This window comes from Mixophyes fleayi, chromosome 6, assembly GCF_038048845.1.
Source record: "Mixophyes fleayi isolate aMixFle1 chromosome 6, aMixFle1.hap1, whole genome shotgun sequence".
Classification (NCBI taxonomy): Eukaryota; Metazoa; Chordata; class Amphibia; order Anura; family Limnodynastidae; genus Mixophyes; species Mixophyes fleayi.
This window is the reverse complement of record NC_134407.1, coordinates 143,955,186-143,973,805: the sequence shown is the minus strand read 5'-3', so window position 1 is coordinate 143,973,805 and position 18,620 is coordinate 143,955,186. Positions and strand designations below refer to the sequence as shown.

Below are 18,620 nucleotides of genomic sequence, written 5' to 3'. Positions count from 1 at the left end.
ACGCAGGGGGGGTTTCTGAGTCTCCAGAAACCCCCCCCCCCCCTGCGCTAACTAAGTGGCCGCCATAGCGGCACTATCCTATACAGCAGCCACGGCGCTATCAAAGAAGCGTCCGCGGCGGTGACAATCCTGCGTGCGCCCCTGAAACCACTAACAAATAATATTTTCTAGTCTAGTTTCTATATGCACAACACATAGTCAGAGCTTACCTTGTACAATGACAGAAGCAGCTGCTTGTAACGAACCCTCGCTGTTGCTTGCATGACATTGATACTGTCCATGTTCAGAGAAAGTGACATTCTGGATGTACAATCCCCCAGAGCTGGTTATTGTGAAGCGCTCATTATTGGGGACAGGATTCCCAGTGTCTGTGGTCCAAGTAATGCTTGGCTGAGGGTCCCCTGATACGCCACATTCGAGAGTTACACTGCCACCTACTAGCACCTCCGTGTTCTGAGGCTGGATTATAAAAACCGGCTTTGCTGCAGAAGACAGATGGCGTTATTTATATAACCGTCATGATCATGAAAACAACTGCAGCCAGGTCACTTGAATGGACGTTACACAGCAACAGTACATATTGTAACAAGCATAAAAGTAGAACTTCACATCTATTGCTTAACATTGCTTTAAAAATTCACAAAAGTTTCAAAGCAGCCACCAGGGGCTCTTCTCCAGTAGAGTCTATGGGTGATATTTCACCTCTTTAAGGCCAAAGTACAGCTTGGCATCTATAAATCCAAATATGCTGAGAAATAAGGAGTTATAGATGAAAATCTCCTCATTTACCAAAACTACATGTGTTGATACCAAAAATATTTTGGTATTAACATATTTTTTCCCTTGGTTTGCAGTGAAATAAAAAGCAACACAAGAAAAAAAAATATTAAGTTGTAGCTTATTCCACACAGAAATCCTTAACTGGGCTGGCCAAAATTATTGGCACCTTTTAGAAACTGTTAGATATAGTTAGATTTGAAGTAGGTGACCCTCCTTCACTTCACTGGTGGGGAGTAGCAAGTGCCTGCAATATACAAATCCCTCCTTAAAAACAACCTGGACGAGAGAAAAGGGTTCATTCTCCTGTTTTGTGTCACTATGTGTACTGCAGTGAGATCAAAAATAGAATGCAAGCCAGAGAATTGTCTGAGGAGGTCAAGCAGAAGATTGTAGCCAACAATATTAATGCTACTAATCAGAGAGCTTAATGTTCCCATTTCCATGTACATAATGCATACTTGCCAACTCTCCCGGAATGTCCGGGAGACTCCCGAAATTCGGTTCAGTCTCCTGGGCTACCGGGCTCGTTGGCATTTCTCCCACATCCTGGATTTCACCGAGAATCGCGTCAAATGACGCGATTCTCTGTGATTGACGCCATTTTGGAGGGCGGGAGGGGGCGGGACGAGGCCAATCGCGTCATTTTGGCCCTGCCCCCGCGACATAAATTACGTTTTCGTGGGGGGCGGGACCAAAATGACACGTTTGGCCTCGTCCCGCCCCCTTCCTGCCCTCCAGTCACGCCCCCTCTCCCGGAAACTTGTTTCCGAGAGTTGGCAAGTATGACATAATGTTATTAGGAAGTTTAAGGCCCATGGCACTGTAGTCAACCTGCCTGGAAAGAGAAAACTTGATCAAAGTTTGCAGTGCAGGATTGTTTGAATGGTGCAGAAAGCATCTTTATCAACTGACCAGCAATGAGTCTAGATCTAAATCCAATATAACACCTATGGAGAGATCTGAAAACAGTGGCTGGGAGAAAGCACCTTCTAATCTGAGGGAATTGGTGCAATTTGCACAATAAGAGTGGACCAAACTGGCAGTGGAGACATGCAGAAAGCTCATCCATGGCTATTGGAAACTGTTAATTTCAGTTATTTTGACCAAAGGCTGTGCTACCAAATATTAAGTCTATGGTGTCAATTATGTCATGTCTTTTAATTTAAAGGGATTTATAGTATTAAATTCAGAATATATGTAACACCCCCTCTGTTGTTGTTGTTCACACCTCTCAGTGATTGAGTGTGTGGCCTAGCACTAGGACCCAGAGGAGACACACTGGGAATGTTGCCTAGCTGGTATGAGCTGAGGGGGTCAGAACCTGTGTGAAGGAGGACAGCCAGGGTCAAAGGACAGAAGGGAAGAAGTCCTGGGACCCCCCCTTGGAATCTGGGGAGCTGGTCCATCGCCTTCTGCCACTAGGGGCCATAGTACAACATCACAGACAGAATACTAGTGACATGGGGCAGATTTCAGGGATAAATTACTTCAGAAAGTGACAGGATGATAGAAAGGAACGGGGAGAGAGATATCACCCCAGGCAGAGGACGGGAGAGAGATATCACCCCAGGCAGAGGACGGGAGAGAGATATCACCCCAGGCAGAGGACAGAAGAGAGATATCACCCCAGGCAGAGGACGGGAGAGAGATATCACCCCAGGCAGAGGACGGGAGAGAGATATCACCCCAGGCAGAGGACGGGAGAGAGATATCACCCCGGCAGAGGGCGGGAGAGAGATATCACTCCAGGCAGAGGACGGGAGAGAGATATCACTCCAGGCAGAGGACGGAAGAGAGATATCACCCCGGCAGAGGACGGGAGAGAGATATTACTCCAGGCAGAGGACGGAAGAGAGATATCACCCCGGCAGAGGACGGGCGAGAGATATCACCCCGGCAGAGGACGGGCGAGAGATATTACCCTAGCAAAGGATGGGAGAGAGATAATACCCCCGCAGAGGAGGGGTGAGTGAACACTGCTGTGAGAGAGAGATGAGGGTGAGCTAAAAAGTCACCATTTTGGATGTGACTGCCCCATTGATATTCTGTCCATGTAGCCATTAAGAACTGTGCAAGAGGAGACAGGAGATGTATATAGTAACTGTACATATTTACTTTATCACTGCAACCGTTTAAGAATGTGCTGGAGTGAAGAAGGCGTGTAAATAGAGAGTTTATTTTGCAATATAGAGATGGTCTGGCGCACAAATTATTGAGACATCTGGTTGCACTGCAGCCCAAATTACATCACCTGTGTCCCAACATCTTAACAGAGACTTTGTAATAAAATAACTTGCATGTGAAGGGACCCTCTGGTCATCTACATCCACTCCAGGAGCTAGCCAGGGCTGAGAAGGAGGTGCACTGCCTAACCTGTGCGCCTCAACACTACACACAGTGACAGGGTTTTATATGAAAATAACAAAAGGTTCTGTATATTGACAGAGAAAGAATTATGTAGACCAATTACTGGTGTAAATTTCACCTTATGTTTAGAGGAAATCAAGAGTTATTTAAAAAAGAGTGTCAATATTTTTGGACAGTATTGTATGATGTGCCTCACTCAAGTATAGAAGGCAATACGGTCAACGCAGTTCTCTATATAGTGTACCAGTATGCTACACAGTAGACGCAGCCATTGTATGGGTTGAACCAAATTTCATAAGACTGTAACTTATCTGCTGCATTATAATGAATAATGGTTCAGCCCTTAAAATGGATTCCTCCACTGTATGCAGGTGACTGGTAACCTTTGAAGGTGCTATACTGGTGCTACACCCTAGAGTTCAGAGTTTGTTACTCACACCGGCTGCCAGAGTAACGCAGGACGGCCTCCTGTGTGCGCACCTCTCCGGCTATGTTCTTAGCTGCGCACTGGTAAACTCCCATATCAGATTCCTGCGTGTTCTGAATCATCAGGGTCCCATCGTGCAAAAGATTTAGCCGACCATCATAACTCATATCAATCTCATTGCTGTGAGGAAACCATAAAACAAAATATACATGACTGAGTAAATAGATTTAGTTCAGTACATGAAAAACTATAAATGTAGACAAGCTGCGTTTGAACTCCTGATGAACTTTTACATTTAAAGGGAATCATTGCATTCTCTGTAGTGGAATGTTATCTTGCTAATAACGTAGGCTTTGTGATTTAATTTGAATGCCAAATGTAAGCATTGCTTCTACCAAGGCACAGGGGGTTACTTACTAAGGCTGGGTACACACTACAATGTTTTCGTCCAATAATCGGCTGAAAAAGCCGACATACGACCGCTCGTTCAAAAGTCTGGTCAGTGTGTACAGTTACACGATAGTCGAAAGTCTGCCCAAATGGACGATTGTCGCCTCATTTGGTTGGTCGTACCGTTTAATATTTTCATTCCAATCTCGTTTCCGTTGTGTAGTGTGTATAGACTTCTGACAGATCCACGACAATCCTCCGATACTTCCTCGACCTGGGGGGCGTGTGTATGTAAATTTTTGATGTCAATCCCAGTACCACATGGTGCGGAATCCGCACATCACAGACTTGTGTTTTGTATAGATGTGTATTGCACCTGTCTGGCTGCAGACCATTACACGTGTATAAAGCACGTGGGTTATTACCCTTTGGATGTATGTTGGCAATCATTTCTCATTTAACCTTTATAAAGTTTCCAAACTATTAAAGTTATAACGCCATATTAACCTTTATTACATAATGAATATGCCCCAATATGTCTGAAATACTCTGAATAAACCACACAGTGTTAACGCAACACTTTTATTGCTGGTAAAAAAATAGCAATGTCAAACTTCTCTAGTACAATATGAAAAGTGAACAAAAAGTAGTATTATATTGAAATGGTGGTACTGGTTTGTGGCACAACAGTGGCAAACAGCATATACATATCATCGAAAGTATTACCAAGGATTTTGATTTTTTTCTTAATGTTCGCAATATTGTCTTTCATTTTTTTCAAATGATCGTAGAGCTCGGCGACATTTTTTCCCTCTTCCGAACTTTCGTCTGATATGACGATGGTATCTATGAAGCAAGAAAATACAAAGGTTTTACCATTTCGCTTCTATCTCTGTACTAAAGTTAATACAAGTTTTATTCCAACACCTGACATGTGCTCACCTTGCACACTGCTCGAGATCACTTTGTGTTGTGGTCCCTCGGGCACATTTATTTTTTCGCGTTTTATCACAGGTGTTATTACATCAGTGGTATCTACAGTGGCCTTGTCACTGTTAATTCTTGCTTCTGACAAAACAATAATCATACGTTTGCATTGGTTCATGTGACAGTAGAATGAAATACATAAAGTCCTTCATACAGGTACATTACACGACTACACGGGCTACTCACTTTTTTTTTATGTTTTTACGGATTCGCTCCAGTCTCCTAGCGTCTTTATTTTTAAGGTACGACCACCTCTTCTAGACTTGGAATTTATTTCTTTTTTTCCAAGTTTTTCCTTCAGTAATCGCAGTAGTTTTTGCATTATCAATTCCTTTCTATTATTCACTTTTCTGTACTTTCACTTTTGACAGTCGTAGTCGTACTGGTCCAGTACTTTTACCATCATCTCCATCTCTCTAGGGCTCATTGACTTTGCTTTTTTACCTGTAGTACATTCTTCTTGAGCATCTCTATCCCCCTCTGTAACTTTTCCTACATTTGTTGGCCCTTCCGGCACAATTTGTGCCTACGTCTCCGTCTCCATTGCTTCCAACCCCACTAGCACCTTCTCTTTATTCTCCATCTTCTCACGTTCCTCGGCGCCAGACAGGCTCCTCTATAATTTTATACACTCTGACATGGGCGTTTGTTTAGAGAATGGAGCATTGTGGGTGATGCCTATTCGTGTATAATAACCTCGTGTATCAGTGTTTTTTTTCTATAACTGTAACCCGTTCATGACCATTACATAGGAAGGGATTTTACGATTCTTCGGAGCTGTACATTCGTTCACATATACTGTAAGTTATTTCTGATTGATACATACATGTGTACTTGCATTGTTGAAATTTACAGCACGGATGGGACTTATGTTTCTTTTTATTATACCCAAACAGATAATCATAATGACATATGAAAGAAATGCTGACCTAATGAAGGATTTTATTGAGACCTACAGGGCTCACCCATGTTTGTGGAAAGCCAAATCCAAGGAGTATTCTAACAGAATGATGCGAAACATGGCGATGCAAGAGCTTGTAAAAGCATGTCTGCCATATCACCCTGGATCAACTGTTGAATGGGCAAAAAGCAAGATCCAGAACCTTGGGACTGTCTATAAAAAAGAATTAAATAAAGTTGAAGCATACAAAAAATCAGGAGCTGCAGCTGAAGACGTGTATGTGCCAAAGCTATGGTACTTTGATATGTTACACTTTGTGAAGGACCAAGAAACACCACGTACGTCCACTAGCAGCATGCCCACAGACAGCAGTTCATCCCCAGAGGTAGAGCAAGCATATGATATACCTGCAAGCGGCACAGTAAGTACAGTACATTATGATGTTGCCATGTAACAGATTTATTAATGTTCAAACAATCAACAACACAATAACAATGCATAACATGTTTATAAATAGTCATATACAATCATTTTGCCATGGCACGGCACCATCACCGTTGAAATATGAAAGGTAGGCCTCACGGTTTTAATTTTGCCACTGAACAACTGTTTTTAGAGTGGGCACACTCTAATGGTGTCAAGCCCACTACCTCCATGTCCTCGCCATTACTTTCCACATTGACCTGAGTGGTACGGCCACTAATGCTTTTACGCCGCAGAAAGTTATGCAGAACACAACAGGCCATCACAACTTTGTCGATTTTGTCCAAACGCAGGTTGATTGTCGACTGAAAAACTCTGAACCTGTTGCTTAGAATCCCAAAGGCATTTTTAACGACACGCCAAGCACGTGACAGTCTGTAATTAAATATACGCCTTTCATGGGTCATATTTCTTTGCGGGTACGGTATTAATACATTCCCATGCAATGCAAAGGCATCATCTGCCACAAACACAAAGTTTAATCCATATTTAGTGCTGCTCCGCAATGGAAGGTTTAGGGCATTGTTTTTTAGTTTGTTATGGAAGGCAGTATCTAATGCACCACCATCTGAGACTCTTCCATTTTTCCCAATGTCCACAAATAGGAATTCATAGTTCGCATCCACGATGGCCATTAAAATAATGCTGAAAAACCCTTTGTAGTTGTAGTAGAAAGATCCACTGTTTGATAGTGGCATGATTCGGACATGTTTTCCATCAATAGCACCACCGCAATTTGGGAAATTACATAGTCTCTCAAAGTCTTCCGCTATCACTTTCCAGTCTGCTTCGCTCGATAGAAACTGAAACAAAGATGTGTACATAGTTTACATTTGAACATGCATGCAATTGCATTTCCTTCATTCGTTTGCTCTTTTTCAGCCTGCACTACTGTCTGATGGGCTCCTGCTGGAAGTTGAAGACCCGGATGCTACAACAATTTATCCCACTCCATGTGAAAGCCAGCTAACTGCAGACAGGCAAGATGCGACCCAAGGTGATACACCAGCAAAAATAAATCAGAAGCGAAAGAGACGCAGAATACATGAAATAGCAGAAAGTGATGCACTGGCAGAAAGGATGCTTGATTGCGCTAACAGTCTGCTAATACAAAGAAAGGAACAGGACACATTTGAGTTACTCGCATCAACAGTAGCTAGAAAAATGAGACGTAGTAGCAAGCGCATACAAACTGAAATGGAGCGGCTGCTGTGCGACGTCATGTGTAGGGCTTCCACTGAAGATTTGTGGCCGGACACATGTCTTTCCTCAACTAACCATAGACACCAACAAGCATACACATTTCAGACCATGGGTGGACAAAGCGGCATGTCTCAACCTTGTATGACATCCATGCCATTACCATCAGTAAGGATGCCACATTACGCTGGGGACACACCTGGTATGGACACAAGCGAAATTTTGCACTACTAACATTTATAAACTGTTGCGCTGGTCCTAACAATTTATGATTTGCACATTCAAAGTTAAATGTATTTTTACAACGTTAAATATGTTAATATGTAAAACGATTTTTTTACAATAAATACTGTTGCTTTTCACAAACCTTCATATACTGGTCACTGAGAACTTCAATGATAGCATCACAGGTGTCAGGTATTATCATGCCAAGAGCTTGAGGTGAAATAGCCGTGCTGTATTTCAGATCTGCCAGTGTTCTCCCTGTTGCCAAAAAACGTAGGGTTGCCACCAGTCTTTGCTCTGGCAGTATGGGTCTCCTTAAACGGGTGTTCTCCCTCTGGATGAGAGGGATTACAAGTTGGAGCAGTTCCTGAAAAGTTCAATCATTCATAAGAAGAAAATTCTTGAAATCATCGGGGTTGTTGTCCGTATCTCCTGTAGCAGGGGCATATGGCAGAACGTGTCTCTCCTCTTGAACCACTCTTTGCTCCAACAAGATCTATTCTTTCTCCTTCTTTCTCTTCGGTACCGTACCAGCAGTCTTCTTGCCACAGTAAGCATGGGAAGTGCAGCTGCTTGTTCTTGTTTTGTAGCCATTGTACATTTAAAAATGGGAATGAATGAAGGGACAGTGTAGCCTTCTGTTTTTAAGCTGTTTTGGAAGTTAACTATAGTGCAGAGTCCGCCCCTTTATGCTAATGTCTCCGGTATCTCGTACATTTCCCCGCAAATGTCGCTGCAGTGTGTACGAAATTAAAATCATTGATCACGACAACATGGCTGTAAAAAGTCGCTAAAGGGACGTCCGCTCTTCCCTTTATCGTTCTGAACAAGGCTAGTGTGTATGCAGTCCATGGACCGAGCGATCGGACCATCGATCGCATGTAAAATCGCTCAGCATAAAAAGTTGGTCGAAATTTCTGTAGTGTGTACCCAGCTTAACAAAGTGCATAAGTAGTCCATTAGAGTTGACTAATTTAGTGTAAGTTGGACAACTAATCAACTAAGCAAATCTTATTGGTTGCTAAGAGTTGTTTACTAGCAAAGTGGAAATGTGCAGTAAAGTCCCCCATCTTCAGCCTCACTCCGTGGCTGCTGCAAATAAATTATGGACACTTAAGAACTCTATGTCAAAGTGCATTTAAAAGACCATCTAGTTTATCTAAGATTAAAATGTCACATGGGCTATAGGGCATGGGCACTTTGATCTAGGGGTGTGGTCAAGTTTGGCCCAATTTTCCATCTGGGAACAGTGGTAGTATATAATCACTCTGCAGTACCAACTTGTTACAATAAACTCCTAGCTGATCTGTTTAGCTTGAGACAGAAAAAGACTTGAAGGAGGAGGAGCGGGCTTATATACTCTCACTGAGTGGACGTCTTTGTTTGACCCGTCTCTAGCTAAACAAAAGGGTAGCAAACCCATAGTAAAGGCTGCAATAAAGCTGTGAAGAGTTGCATAACTGATAAGGCGTGGTGCAGTATGCTCTGAACATGTAATTGTGCTATATACAATGTTTGTCCATGACAAGCTTTAGTTGCTGTCTGATCCCAGGAGTGACTCACTTGTTGTGTAGCCAAAGGATATCAGGTTTTGGGTTCCCCTCTGCCCGACAGATGAAATAAACAGTGTTCCCAAGAATGACATCTGCATCTCTGGGTTCTAACAGAATACGGGGTATATCTAGAAAGTAAAGTGATCCCATATAACAGCAGCTTACATTCCCCAATACCCTAACAGTTGTACTCTGGGAGGATATTTTCCAAAGTTAAAGATGTTCTTTAACATTAACCAGAAAAATAATAAACTGAACAGTCAAAACAATGTATTAATTTATGCAAAAGCAGTCGTGACATGGTGATACAATATTTTAACAATAAATTGGTGATAATTTTATGTTAAAGTTTTTGGGGTTTTTTTCAGTTTTGATGGTATTTTTCTATACTTCAGACAAGGTTGCGTTGGTTCCATTTTAGTAGTTTTGTATAGGATATCACTACAATAGTTAATTGGCTGCTATCAATTTGACCTTAGTCTTTCTCTCTTTCTCTCTCTCTCTCTCTCTCTCTCTCTGTGTTAGGGAACTTAGGGCTAGATTTACTAAGCTGCGGGTTTCAAAAAGTGGGGATGTTGCCTATAGCAACCAATCAGATTCCAGCTTTCATTTATTTAGTACCTTCTACAAAATGACAGCTAGAATCTGATTGGTTGCTATAGGCAACATCCCCACTTTTTCAAGCCCGCAGCTTAGTAAATCTAGCCCTTAGACTGTAAACTCCAGTGGGGAAGGGACTGATGTGAGTGAGTTCTCTGTACAGCGCTGTGAAATTAGTGGCGCTATATAGTTGATGAGCATGATATAAAAAAAGAACTTCAAAGTTCAGGGGCACCAAGTTTCTTTCTCTATTACTCTTCCCTTTGGCAAATATCCTCCTCTGTTGCCTTACATAATTTGTACCCCTCCAACCAACCCCACGTACACACTTCAGTACCCTAACTCAGAATAAAATCCTCCAGCTCACCACAGTTGAACTGGTCAGCAGACAACAAGCTCACAGACTTCCCTCGCAGATGGATAGGGTGTTCACATGTTGCAGCTGTTTGAGTGCTACTCCTTTCTGTAAGCTTCCTGAGGAGATCCACCAGCCACACCAACTCACAGTCGCAGAAGAAGGGGTTAGAATCCAGGCGTCTGGACAGACAAAGACGTTAATTGGACAGGAGTCAGGCGCCACTGTGCCTCTATTACCTTTATTATTAATAAGCAGGAAAATACAGCTTTCCAGAGTAATTAATCGATCACTTACAAACGTGTCAGAAACTGGAGCGTAGAGAAGGTTCCTGGCTGAATCCTGGTTATCCGGTTATTGTGCAGAAATCTGCAGAGAGAACATGACTTTCCCAGTCCATTTATAAAGAGTAACAATACACTACACATATTATACTTTATGTTATCATCTTATATATGTTTCCAACATATTACACAGCACTACAGTTAGACTTTTTACTTCAGTCCCTGCTCCTATGGATCTTACAATGCAACTTAGTTACCAGTATTTACACAGGCACAGATCAGGGTCAGGTTAGTCAGAAAGCCATTAGTAGATTTTTGGGCAATGGGAGGAAAACTGAGACCCAAAAGATTTCCATACAGATAGCACATTGCATTGGAACTGAACCCCAGTCTTCATAACAATTGGTTAGGGAGTTTTATGAACATAAATACCAAGTGAACCACAACATACAGCAGCACCTTTTCATGTCAGATTATTCTATAGATACACCTTTTAGTATACCTACTTGTTTGTCTATTAACCTGCTGTTACTTCCAACACATTTGCCTTGCCTCATTCAGCTTCATCTTTATATTAAGGGGTTTTGACTGGTTTAGTATATATTAAGCACTATTGTAGCAGTTTGTGTATGGTCATCACAATTTTAGTAATGCATGTCTTCCTGTGTATCCAGAGAAAAAACAATTGTGCATGTAAAGACCAGTATTGCCCACGCCCACCCTTTATAGTCTCTGAAGACTGGATCTTGGAAATCGTCAAGCTGGTACATTGAACGATGGATGCAGATACGTCAGGGTCCTCTAGTGCTATCACAAGTAATAAAACTCTACTACATCCAAATTTTTCTTCTCAATGCTGTTCTACAAAGTACCAAACAAACATTTTAATTATGGGGTCTTCCAACTAATGTATTGGCTTATACACACCCTCCCATAATTTTTACTAAATAATTGCTTTTTCTTTCTAGGTACTTCTGTGATTTTAAGCCATGTCTTTATATCAACAAATAGTTTATTTTTGCTGCCCTGGAATACGACAAAGCTGCGCTTTAGATACTATTGTATGCAAGAGAACAGGGAAGACCAGAGCTCTGCTGTATATCACGGCAACAATAAAAATTAACAATTCTGTCAGATAAAGACAATTATGAAGACCACATAAGATAAAAGAAAAAAGGTGACAAGTAAACATGTACAAGCCTACATATTTAACCCCTCAGATGGAGAAAAACACAAAATAATATTTAAAAGTCACAGCATGGTAAAGCTAGACAAGTATTTACCAGATATGAAAACTTAGCCTTATTGAAGACCATAGCCACAGTATTCAAATTTCCCCTTAGGCAAGCAGGGAATCTTACAAAACTGAAATTATAATAAATATCAATTTAACCCTTGTTGCACTTTTGAGTTACATAAATTAAACATAACTCTCAAAGCAATGTGGCAGTCATACATACATACATACATACATATGTTATTATTATTGCTATTATTATCTTTTATTTATAAGGTGCCAAAAAAGGTCCACAGCACCGTACAGACAGCATAGGTTGAAACAGTCTACAGAATACAGGAGGAAAAAAAAAAGAAAATCAATGTGCAATTAAATTATCGACCAAGCTGAGAAGAAGTGCACTGGGCAAAGAGGTTTGAGTGAATTACAGAGTACTTTAGAAACTAGAAAAGGGAAGGTGGAGGGGGATGGGGGCACAACAAAGCAGGCTGAACCTGTGAGGTTGGGGTGCCGAAGAATAAGAGGGCCCTACTCACGGGAGTACTAAACAGGTGGGTTTTGAGGGATCGTTTGAAGATTTGCAGGCTAGAGGATAGCCTGATAGAATGAGGGAGATCGTTCCAGAGAAGGGAGGCAGCATGGGAGAAATCTGGAATGCGGGAGTGAGATGTGGAAACCAGATGGCAAGTAAGGTGGCGGTCGCTGGTTGACTGCAGAGGGTTAGAGGGAGTATGAATGGAGATAAGGTTGGAGACGTAAGGAGCAGTGGAGTTTGTAGGTGAGGGAGAGGAGTTTGTAGAGGATTCTAAAGCGGAGGGCAGACAGTGGAGTGCTTGACAGAGAGATGAGGCAGATATAGGCCGGAGAGAGAGGAAGATTAGTCGTGCTGCAATGTTGAGTATATCTGAAGAGGAGTGAGATGGGAGCAGGGAAGGCCAGTAAGTAGGATGTTGCAGTAGTCAAGGTGGGAAATGATCAGAGAATGAATGAGAGTTTTGGTGGCACCAATGGAGAGGAAGGGATGGGTGCAAGCTATGTTGTGGAGATGAAAGCAACAGGATTGGGTGAGGGATTGGATATGGGGGTGAAGTAGTTGGAGGAGTCAAGGGTGACATTCAGGCATCAGACTTGGGTAAAAGAGGGATGTTGGAATTACCAATAGTAATGGAGAGGGTGGGAGGGGAGGAGACTCTCGAGGGAGGGATGATATGAAGTTCAGATTTGACCATGTTGAGTTTAAGGAAATATGGGAAATCCAGGAGGCGACGTCAGAGAGGCAGCAGGACACCTTAGTGAGAAGGCAAGGGGAGAGGTTAGGAGTTGAGAGTTAGATTTGGGTGTCATTGGCTTAGAAGCGGTACTGGAGGTCGAAGGAACTGATAAGTTCATCCAGTGAAGAGGAATACAGAGAATAGAGAAGAGGGCCAAGGACGGAACACTGAGGAAGTTCGAAGGGAAGAGGGGAAGGAGGAGCCCTAGGTAGAAACAGAGGAGTGGTCAGAGAGAAAGAAGGTGAACCAGGAGATGCCAGTGTCAGAAAGGCCAGTAGTGCGAAGGGTGTGCAGCAGAAGAGGGTGATCAACTGTGTCGAAGGCTGCAGATAGGTAAAAAAGAAAAAGTAAGGAGTTACTGGCCTTTGTATTTGGCTGATGGAAGATCATTTGTTACTTTGGTTAGGGTAGTTTCTGTGGAGTGAATGAGGCAGAATCCTGATTGGAGAGGATAGAGGAAGGAGTTGTCAGAGAAAAGATCTATAACATGATATTTTATGTAACCTTTTATCTAGGTTATTTTACACTATTGTCCATTTTCGGCTCCCAGTGACTCCCTGCAAACACCTTTAATAGATTTTAAGAAATATGTCCAGCAATCAGACTCTGCTATTATTTTACTTTTTAAAGGCCTGAAATTATGGTTACCAAGTGGTCTTGTAAGGGACAGCAAACATCTTACTTACAGTCTCTCCAGTTTAGGAAGATCACTGAAGGTCTCTGCATCTAGAGTTTCCAGGTTATTGAAATGAAGATACCTGGTGAAGGCAGATACAAGAGGAAGTGGGGGATGGGGACAAAAGAAAAACAAAAACTACAAATAACAAAGAAAAAGGCATTTCTTTGTGTAATTACATTTAATAAGCATATATATATATATATTGTAATAGCCTATTGTAAATCATTTGTTTTAATAGAAACTAATGATGTCTTTTATAATAAATTACACACTTGTGCCATTGTGTTGATTTTCAATGTGTATTAATAATCTAGAGCAATAGTCCTGGCCGAGCTCTATACAATAAAGTCTATAAAGTTTGTCATAGTAGGTGAGACATCTGATAGTTCCGCATCTGGCCCATGGGCAGATAGTTGGACTATTACATTGTGTGCCCCTATACATATGGATATAATTTACAATAGTGATAGTAATATATGCATGTATAAGTTTATTTAATTTGTAAATCAGTGTTATAAATGCCAAGTTGTCCAGCACTAGGAATATTTGAGGATTATAATTGTCCATAGTAGATTATAACCAGGCCCGGTGCTCCCATTAGGCAAGGTTAGGCAGTTGCCTAGGGCGCCAGGCTCTGGAGGGCGCCACAGAATAAAAATAATTTTAAAACTGTGCGGCGACCGCTGACCATACATAGCCCGGCCACCGCATAGCTACCGATAAATCCACGGTTAGGGGGAAGGGGCTATAGATCACCACCGCCGCCTCTCTGCTCCGTCTCCTCCCCTCCACTCACTGACTGTCGGGCGTGACATCATCATCATGACCCAACAGTGTCAGTGAGTGGAGGGGAGGAGACGGAGCAGAGAGGAGCAGCTTTATGGCGGCAAGTAAAGGTAAGGAAAGATGTGGGGAGGCGCGGATGTGAAAGTGTGCCTGGGGGAAGGAGGACACGGATGTGAAAGTGTGCCTGGGGGGGCGCGGATGTGAAAGTGTGCCTGGGGCGCCAAGGACCCTAGCACCGGCCCTGATTTTAACTAGATTATAAGATTATTAGCAGTCACTATGGATTTCTTGTATATGTATGAATTGGTGGAGTTAGAATGATCTGCTTGCTCACATCTTGAGGTTATATACTGATTTCTAAATGAACACACTCCTTTATCCTTATTTAAAATCACTGGCTCATGAACACCCATCTGAATTAGCACATATTATTTATTGTAGGCCAAATTTGAATCCCATGCTCAATGTAAAAGACATTTGTTTATAAAAGATTGCCAGTGACCGTATGCTTGCCTGTCGCCTTTCTGATTTAGAGCTGGTTTGATTCCATATACTCACAGCTGCTCCAGTGAACGCAGTCCATGGAAAGCATTCTTCTGTATGCTGCGGATATCATTCTTGTAAAGATAACTGTGGAAAACATGCACTTAAAAACCTGGTGTATGAACTTCTTTGCGCACGGGAAAGCAGGCAAGGGGCCTGTGCGCGAGAAAGGGAATGATGGGGTACTGTTTTCATAAACTCACAGGTGTTTCAGGCTTTCCAGTGTCTCAAAAGATCTCTGTGAAATTCGTCTGATCTGGTTGTTGTTCAGCAATCTGAATAAGAAAAGACCATGTTTAATATAATAGTGCTCTTTAGTAAATGTTCTCCCCTTCTTGACAGTCTTATTCCTTATTCTGCAACTAACCAACATTGCAGGCAAAAAACACACATACCAGTGGCCTATTTTACATGTGTACAGCAATAACCATGAGGTCAGCAGCACTTTTAATTTACTCCTTCTAGAGCCTCAGTAAGGAATACCCAAAATAAGCCTTTACATTTTTCAGTAATAGAGATGTTCACTGACCCCCGTGTTTTGGATCCCGATTTTTTTTGCTAAGATCACATATATTTTTGCTTTTTGTCCCCCCTACATTATTATTAACCTCAATAACACTAATTTCAAGTCATTTGCAGTCAATTTTGACCACCTTACAGGTCACAATATTATTCTCATATACTTTCAAATTGTTACAACTCTGTCTGTCATTTGTACCTAGCAGCAGTACCTCATACCACCAGAGGTGCTGCTGTTCTGCTCCTGAACTCTGCAACATACCTGAAGGAGTTAATTTCCTTACCTGAGATCTAATTGGAACTGCACCTGTGGCACTGCTTTAAGTACCTGCCTCAAGCTGTGCTCTGAGCAGTTCATCCTTGTTTATCTGGCTGCTGCTTGTGTTCCTGCTCAGTTCCCCTTCTCTGCCTTTGGATTGATCTTGCTGTGTATGACCTTGGACCGTGTACTGGACTCTGCTGTATTGCTTATGACCTCGATCTCTGCCTGTTTCCTGGATTTGTTGTTTGCCACCAGCCCTGACCTTTTTGCCTGGACTTCACCACCGCTATATGCTATTTCACAATATCCCTGGACTCTATCTACTTTCCTGAACAGCCTTGTGCCTTCTGGACTGGGGTAAAGACTTATACCTGTTTTTGAAAACCTGCATGTTCCTGGAACCATTCATTTCTGTGTACCTTCCTGCCATACCTGTTCATTATACCTGTTTATGAAAACCTGCATGTTCCTGGAACTGAATCCCTGTTTATATATTTTGCTGGAATAAAGACATTTGTATTATCCTTCCGTGGTTGCTTGCTGAGGTTACTAGGAATCATAACATGATGAACTGCCATACTATTTAGGCCTGCTGATTGCACGCCCTCTGCTTAGTCCTGGGATTCCTAGTATTTTTGTATTTGAACCGGGACAGTATAACCAGCCCACAAAACAGCTTTGGAGTCAGGTGAAAGTTTTGTTTTATTCTGGGACCTTTTTCTGCAATCAAGTTTTCATTTGTGTTTGCAACATGTCTGTTTCACCAGTCTTGGAATTGCCACTGCTACAAACTTTACAGATGGACATTATATTGCTACGTTCCCAGCTGGCTAAATTTTCCACTTTGCTTTTGGACCCGCTCAGGAGACTGTCAGATTCTGTCTCTCCTAATTCAGAAGCTGCTGATCTGTCTAAATCCACCTTCTCTGCTGATGAACCTGTGCAAACAGCACCTCTTAAAAATACTTCTACAAATTTGCTGTTTTCTATGAACTATGGGGTAACAAATTCCCAGTACACAGGTGGTCCACGCCCCCATCTGACCGAAGAGGAACGGCGGCGTAGGATAACATACAAGTTATGTCTCTACTGTGCCAGCAATGCACATTTCTTGCAGGACTGTCCTGTCCGTAGACCACGTCAGCTTACTGAACCATCTCCTGTTATTTCCTCTCCGCATTCCAAAATTATTTATACTCCACCATTTCTGTTCTCTGGGAAGAGACCCAATCTGCCAGCTCCAGCCGCCTGTGCCGAGGTGCCAGCCTCTGCCTCCAGCTCTGAGGTCACATCATCTGCCTCCAGCTCTGAGGTCACATCATCTGCCTCCAGCTCTGAGGTCACATCATCTGCCTCCAGCTCTGAGGTCACATCATCTGCCTCCAGCTTTGAGTCTCCTGCTGCTGTGTCCGGTCCTGAGTCTCCTGCTGCTGTGTCCGGTCCTGAGTCTCCTGCTGCTGTGTCCGGTCCTGAGTCTCCTGCTGCTGTGTCCGGTCCTGAGTCTCCTGCTGCTGTGTCCGGTCCTGAGTCTCCTGCTGCTGTGTCCGGTCCTGAGTCTCCTGCTGCTGTGTCCGGTCCTGAGTCTCCTGCTGCTGTGTCCGGTCCTGAGTCTCCTGCTGCTGTGTCCGGTCCTGAGTCTCCTGCTGCTGTGTCCGGTCCTGAGTCCGCTGCCTCTACTCCCGAGTCTTCTGCCGCTGCCTCTACTCCCGAGTCTTCTGCCGCTGCCTCTACTCCCGAGTCTTCAGCCGCTGCCTCTACTCCCGAGTCTTCAGCCGCTGCCTCTACTCCTGAGTCTTCAGCACCAGAGGGGCCGCTGCCCTTACAGTCCGCTCCAGAGGGGCCGCTGCCCTTACAGTCCGCTCCAGAGGGGCCGCTGCCCTTACAGTCCGCTCCAGAGGGGCCGCTGCCCTTACAGTCCGCTCCAGAGGGGCCGCTGCCCTTACAGTCCGCTCCAGAGGGGCCGCTGCCCTTACAGTCCGCTCCAGAGGGGGCGCTGCCCTTACAGTCCGCTCCAGAGGGGGCGCTGCCCTTACAGTCCGCTCCCGAGTTGCCTGTCCGTGCGGTCCAGCCCGTTCCCAAGTTGCCTGTCCGTGCGGTCCAGCCCGAGTTGCCTGTCCGTGCGAATCAGCCCGAGTTGCCTGTCCGTGCGAATCAGCCCGAGTTGCCTGTCCACGCGGTCCAGCCCGAGTTGCCTGTCCACGCGGTCCAGCCCGAGTTGCCTGTCCACGCGGTCCAGCCCGAGTTGCCTGTCCACGCGGTCCAGCCCGAGTTGCCTGTCCACGCGGTCCAGCCCGAGTTGCCTGTCCACGCGGTCCAGCCCGAGTTGCCTGTCCACGCGGTCCAGCCCGAGTTGCCTGTCCACGCGGTCCAGCCCGAGTTGCCTGTCCACGCGGTCCAGCCCGAGTTGCCTGTCCACGCGGTCCAGCCCGAGTTGCCTGTCCACGTTGACATCCACGTTGATATCCAGTGGGAGTGCTGTGCCCAATCCAGGCTTCCCGTCAACTGTACTCAGCTTGCCGTTCCAGTCGGGGACCCCTGCCCTGCCATCCCAGGTAGGGACTCTCTAGAGTCTGCCATTGAGCCTGAACACCCAAAAGCTGCTTCTGAATCTTCAGACCCTCTGCCAGCCTTCTTTGATGGAGACATCAAACAGTTTGTTACAGTACTCGAACTTTCCATGAAACAGTTTCAAGAATGTCCAGATTATTTGGTTGACCAATTTAACCAAGTGGGTTCAATCATTTTGTGTTTTAGAGGGGAGCCACAAACCT

At 43.8% G+C, this 18,620-nt stretch overlaps 1 protein-coding gene and 1 long non-coding RNA gene across 2 annotated transcripts in view; both read right to left on the bottom strand.

Moving 5' to 3' along the window:
• The window catches only part of LOC142094480 (peroxidasin homolog), a 62,516-nt gene that overhangs the window by 21,620 nt on the left and 22,276 nt on the right, over positions 1-18,620 (bottom strand). The window contains exons 3-10 of the mRNA XM_075176680.1: positions 15,272-15,343; positions 15,084-15,155; positions 13,747-13,818; positions 10,566-10,637; positions 10,281-10,450; positions 9,324-9,441; positions 3,585-3,754; positions 210-482 (exon numbers count right to left, since the gene is read on the bottom strand). Coding sequence (XP_075032781.1) covers positions 210-482; positions 3,585-3,754; positions 9,324-9,441; positions 10,281-10,450; positions 10,566-10,637; positions 13,747-13,818; positions 15,084-15,155; positions 15,272-15,343 — 1,019 coding nt within the window. The remainder of the gene's footprint in view (positions 1-209; positions 483-3,584; positions 3,755-9,323; positions 9,442-10,280; positions 10,451-10,565; positions 10,638-13,746; positions 13,819-15,083; positions 15,156-15,271; positions 15,344-18,620) is intronic.
• Positions 4,533-5,123, bottom strand: LOC142160415 (uncharacterized). Its single transcript, XR_012693209.1, has 2 exons — positions 4,907-5,123; positions 4,533-4,810 (listed from the first exon to the last, which is right to left on the bottom strand). It is a non-coding gene; the product is annotated as an uncharacterized LOC142160415 (long non-coding RNA).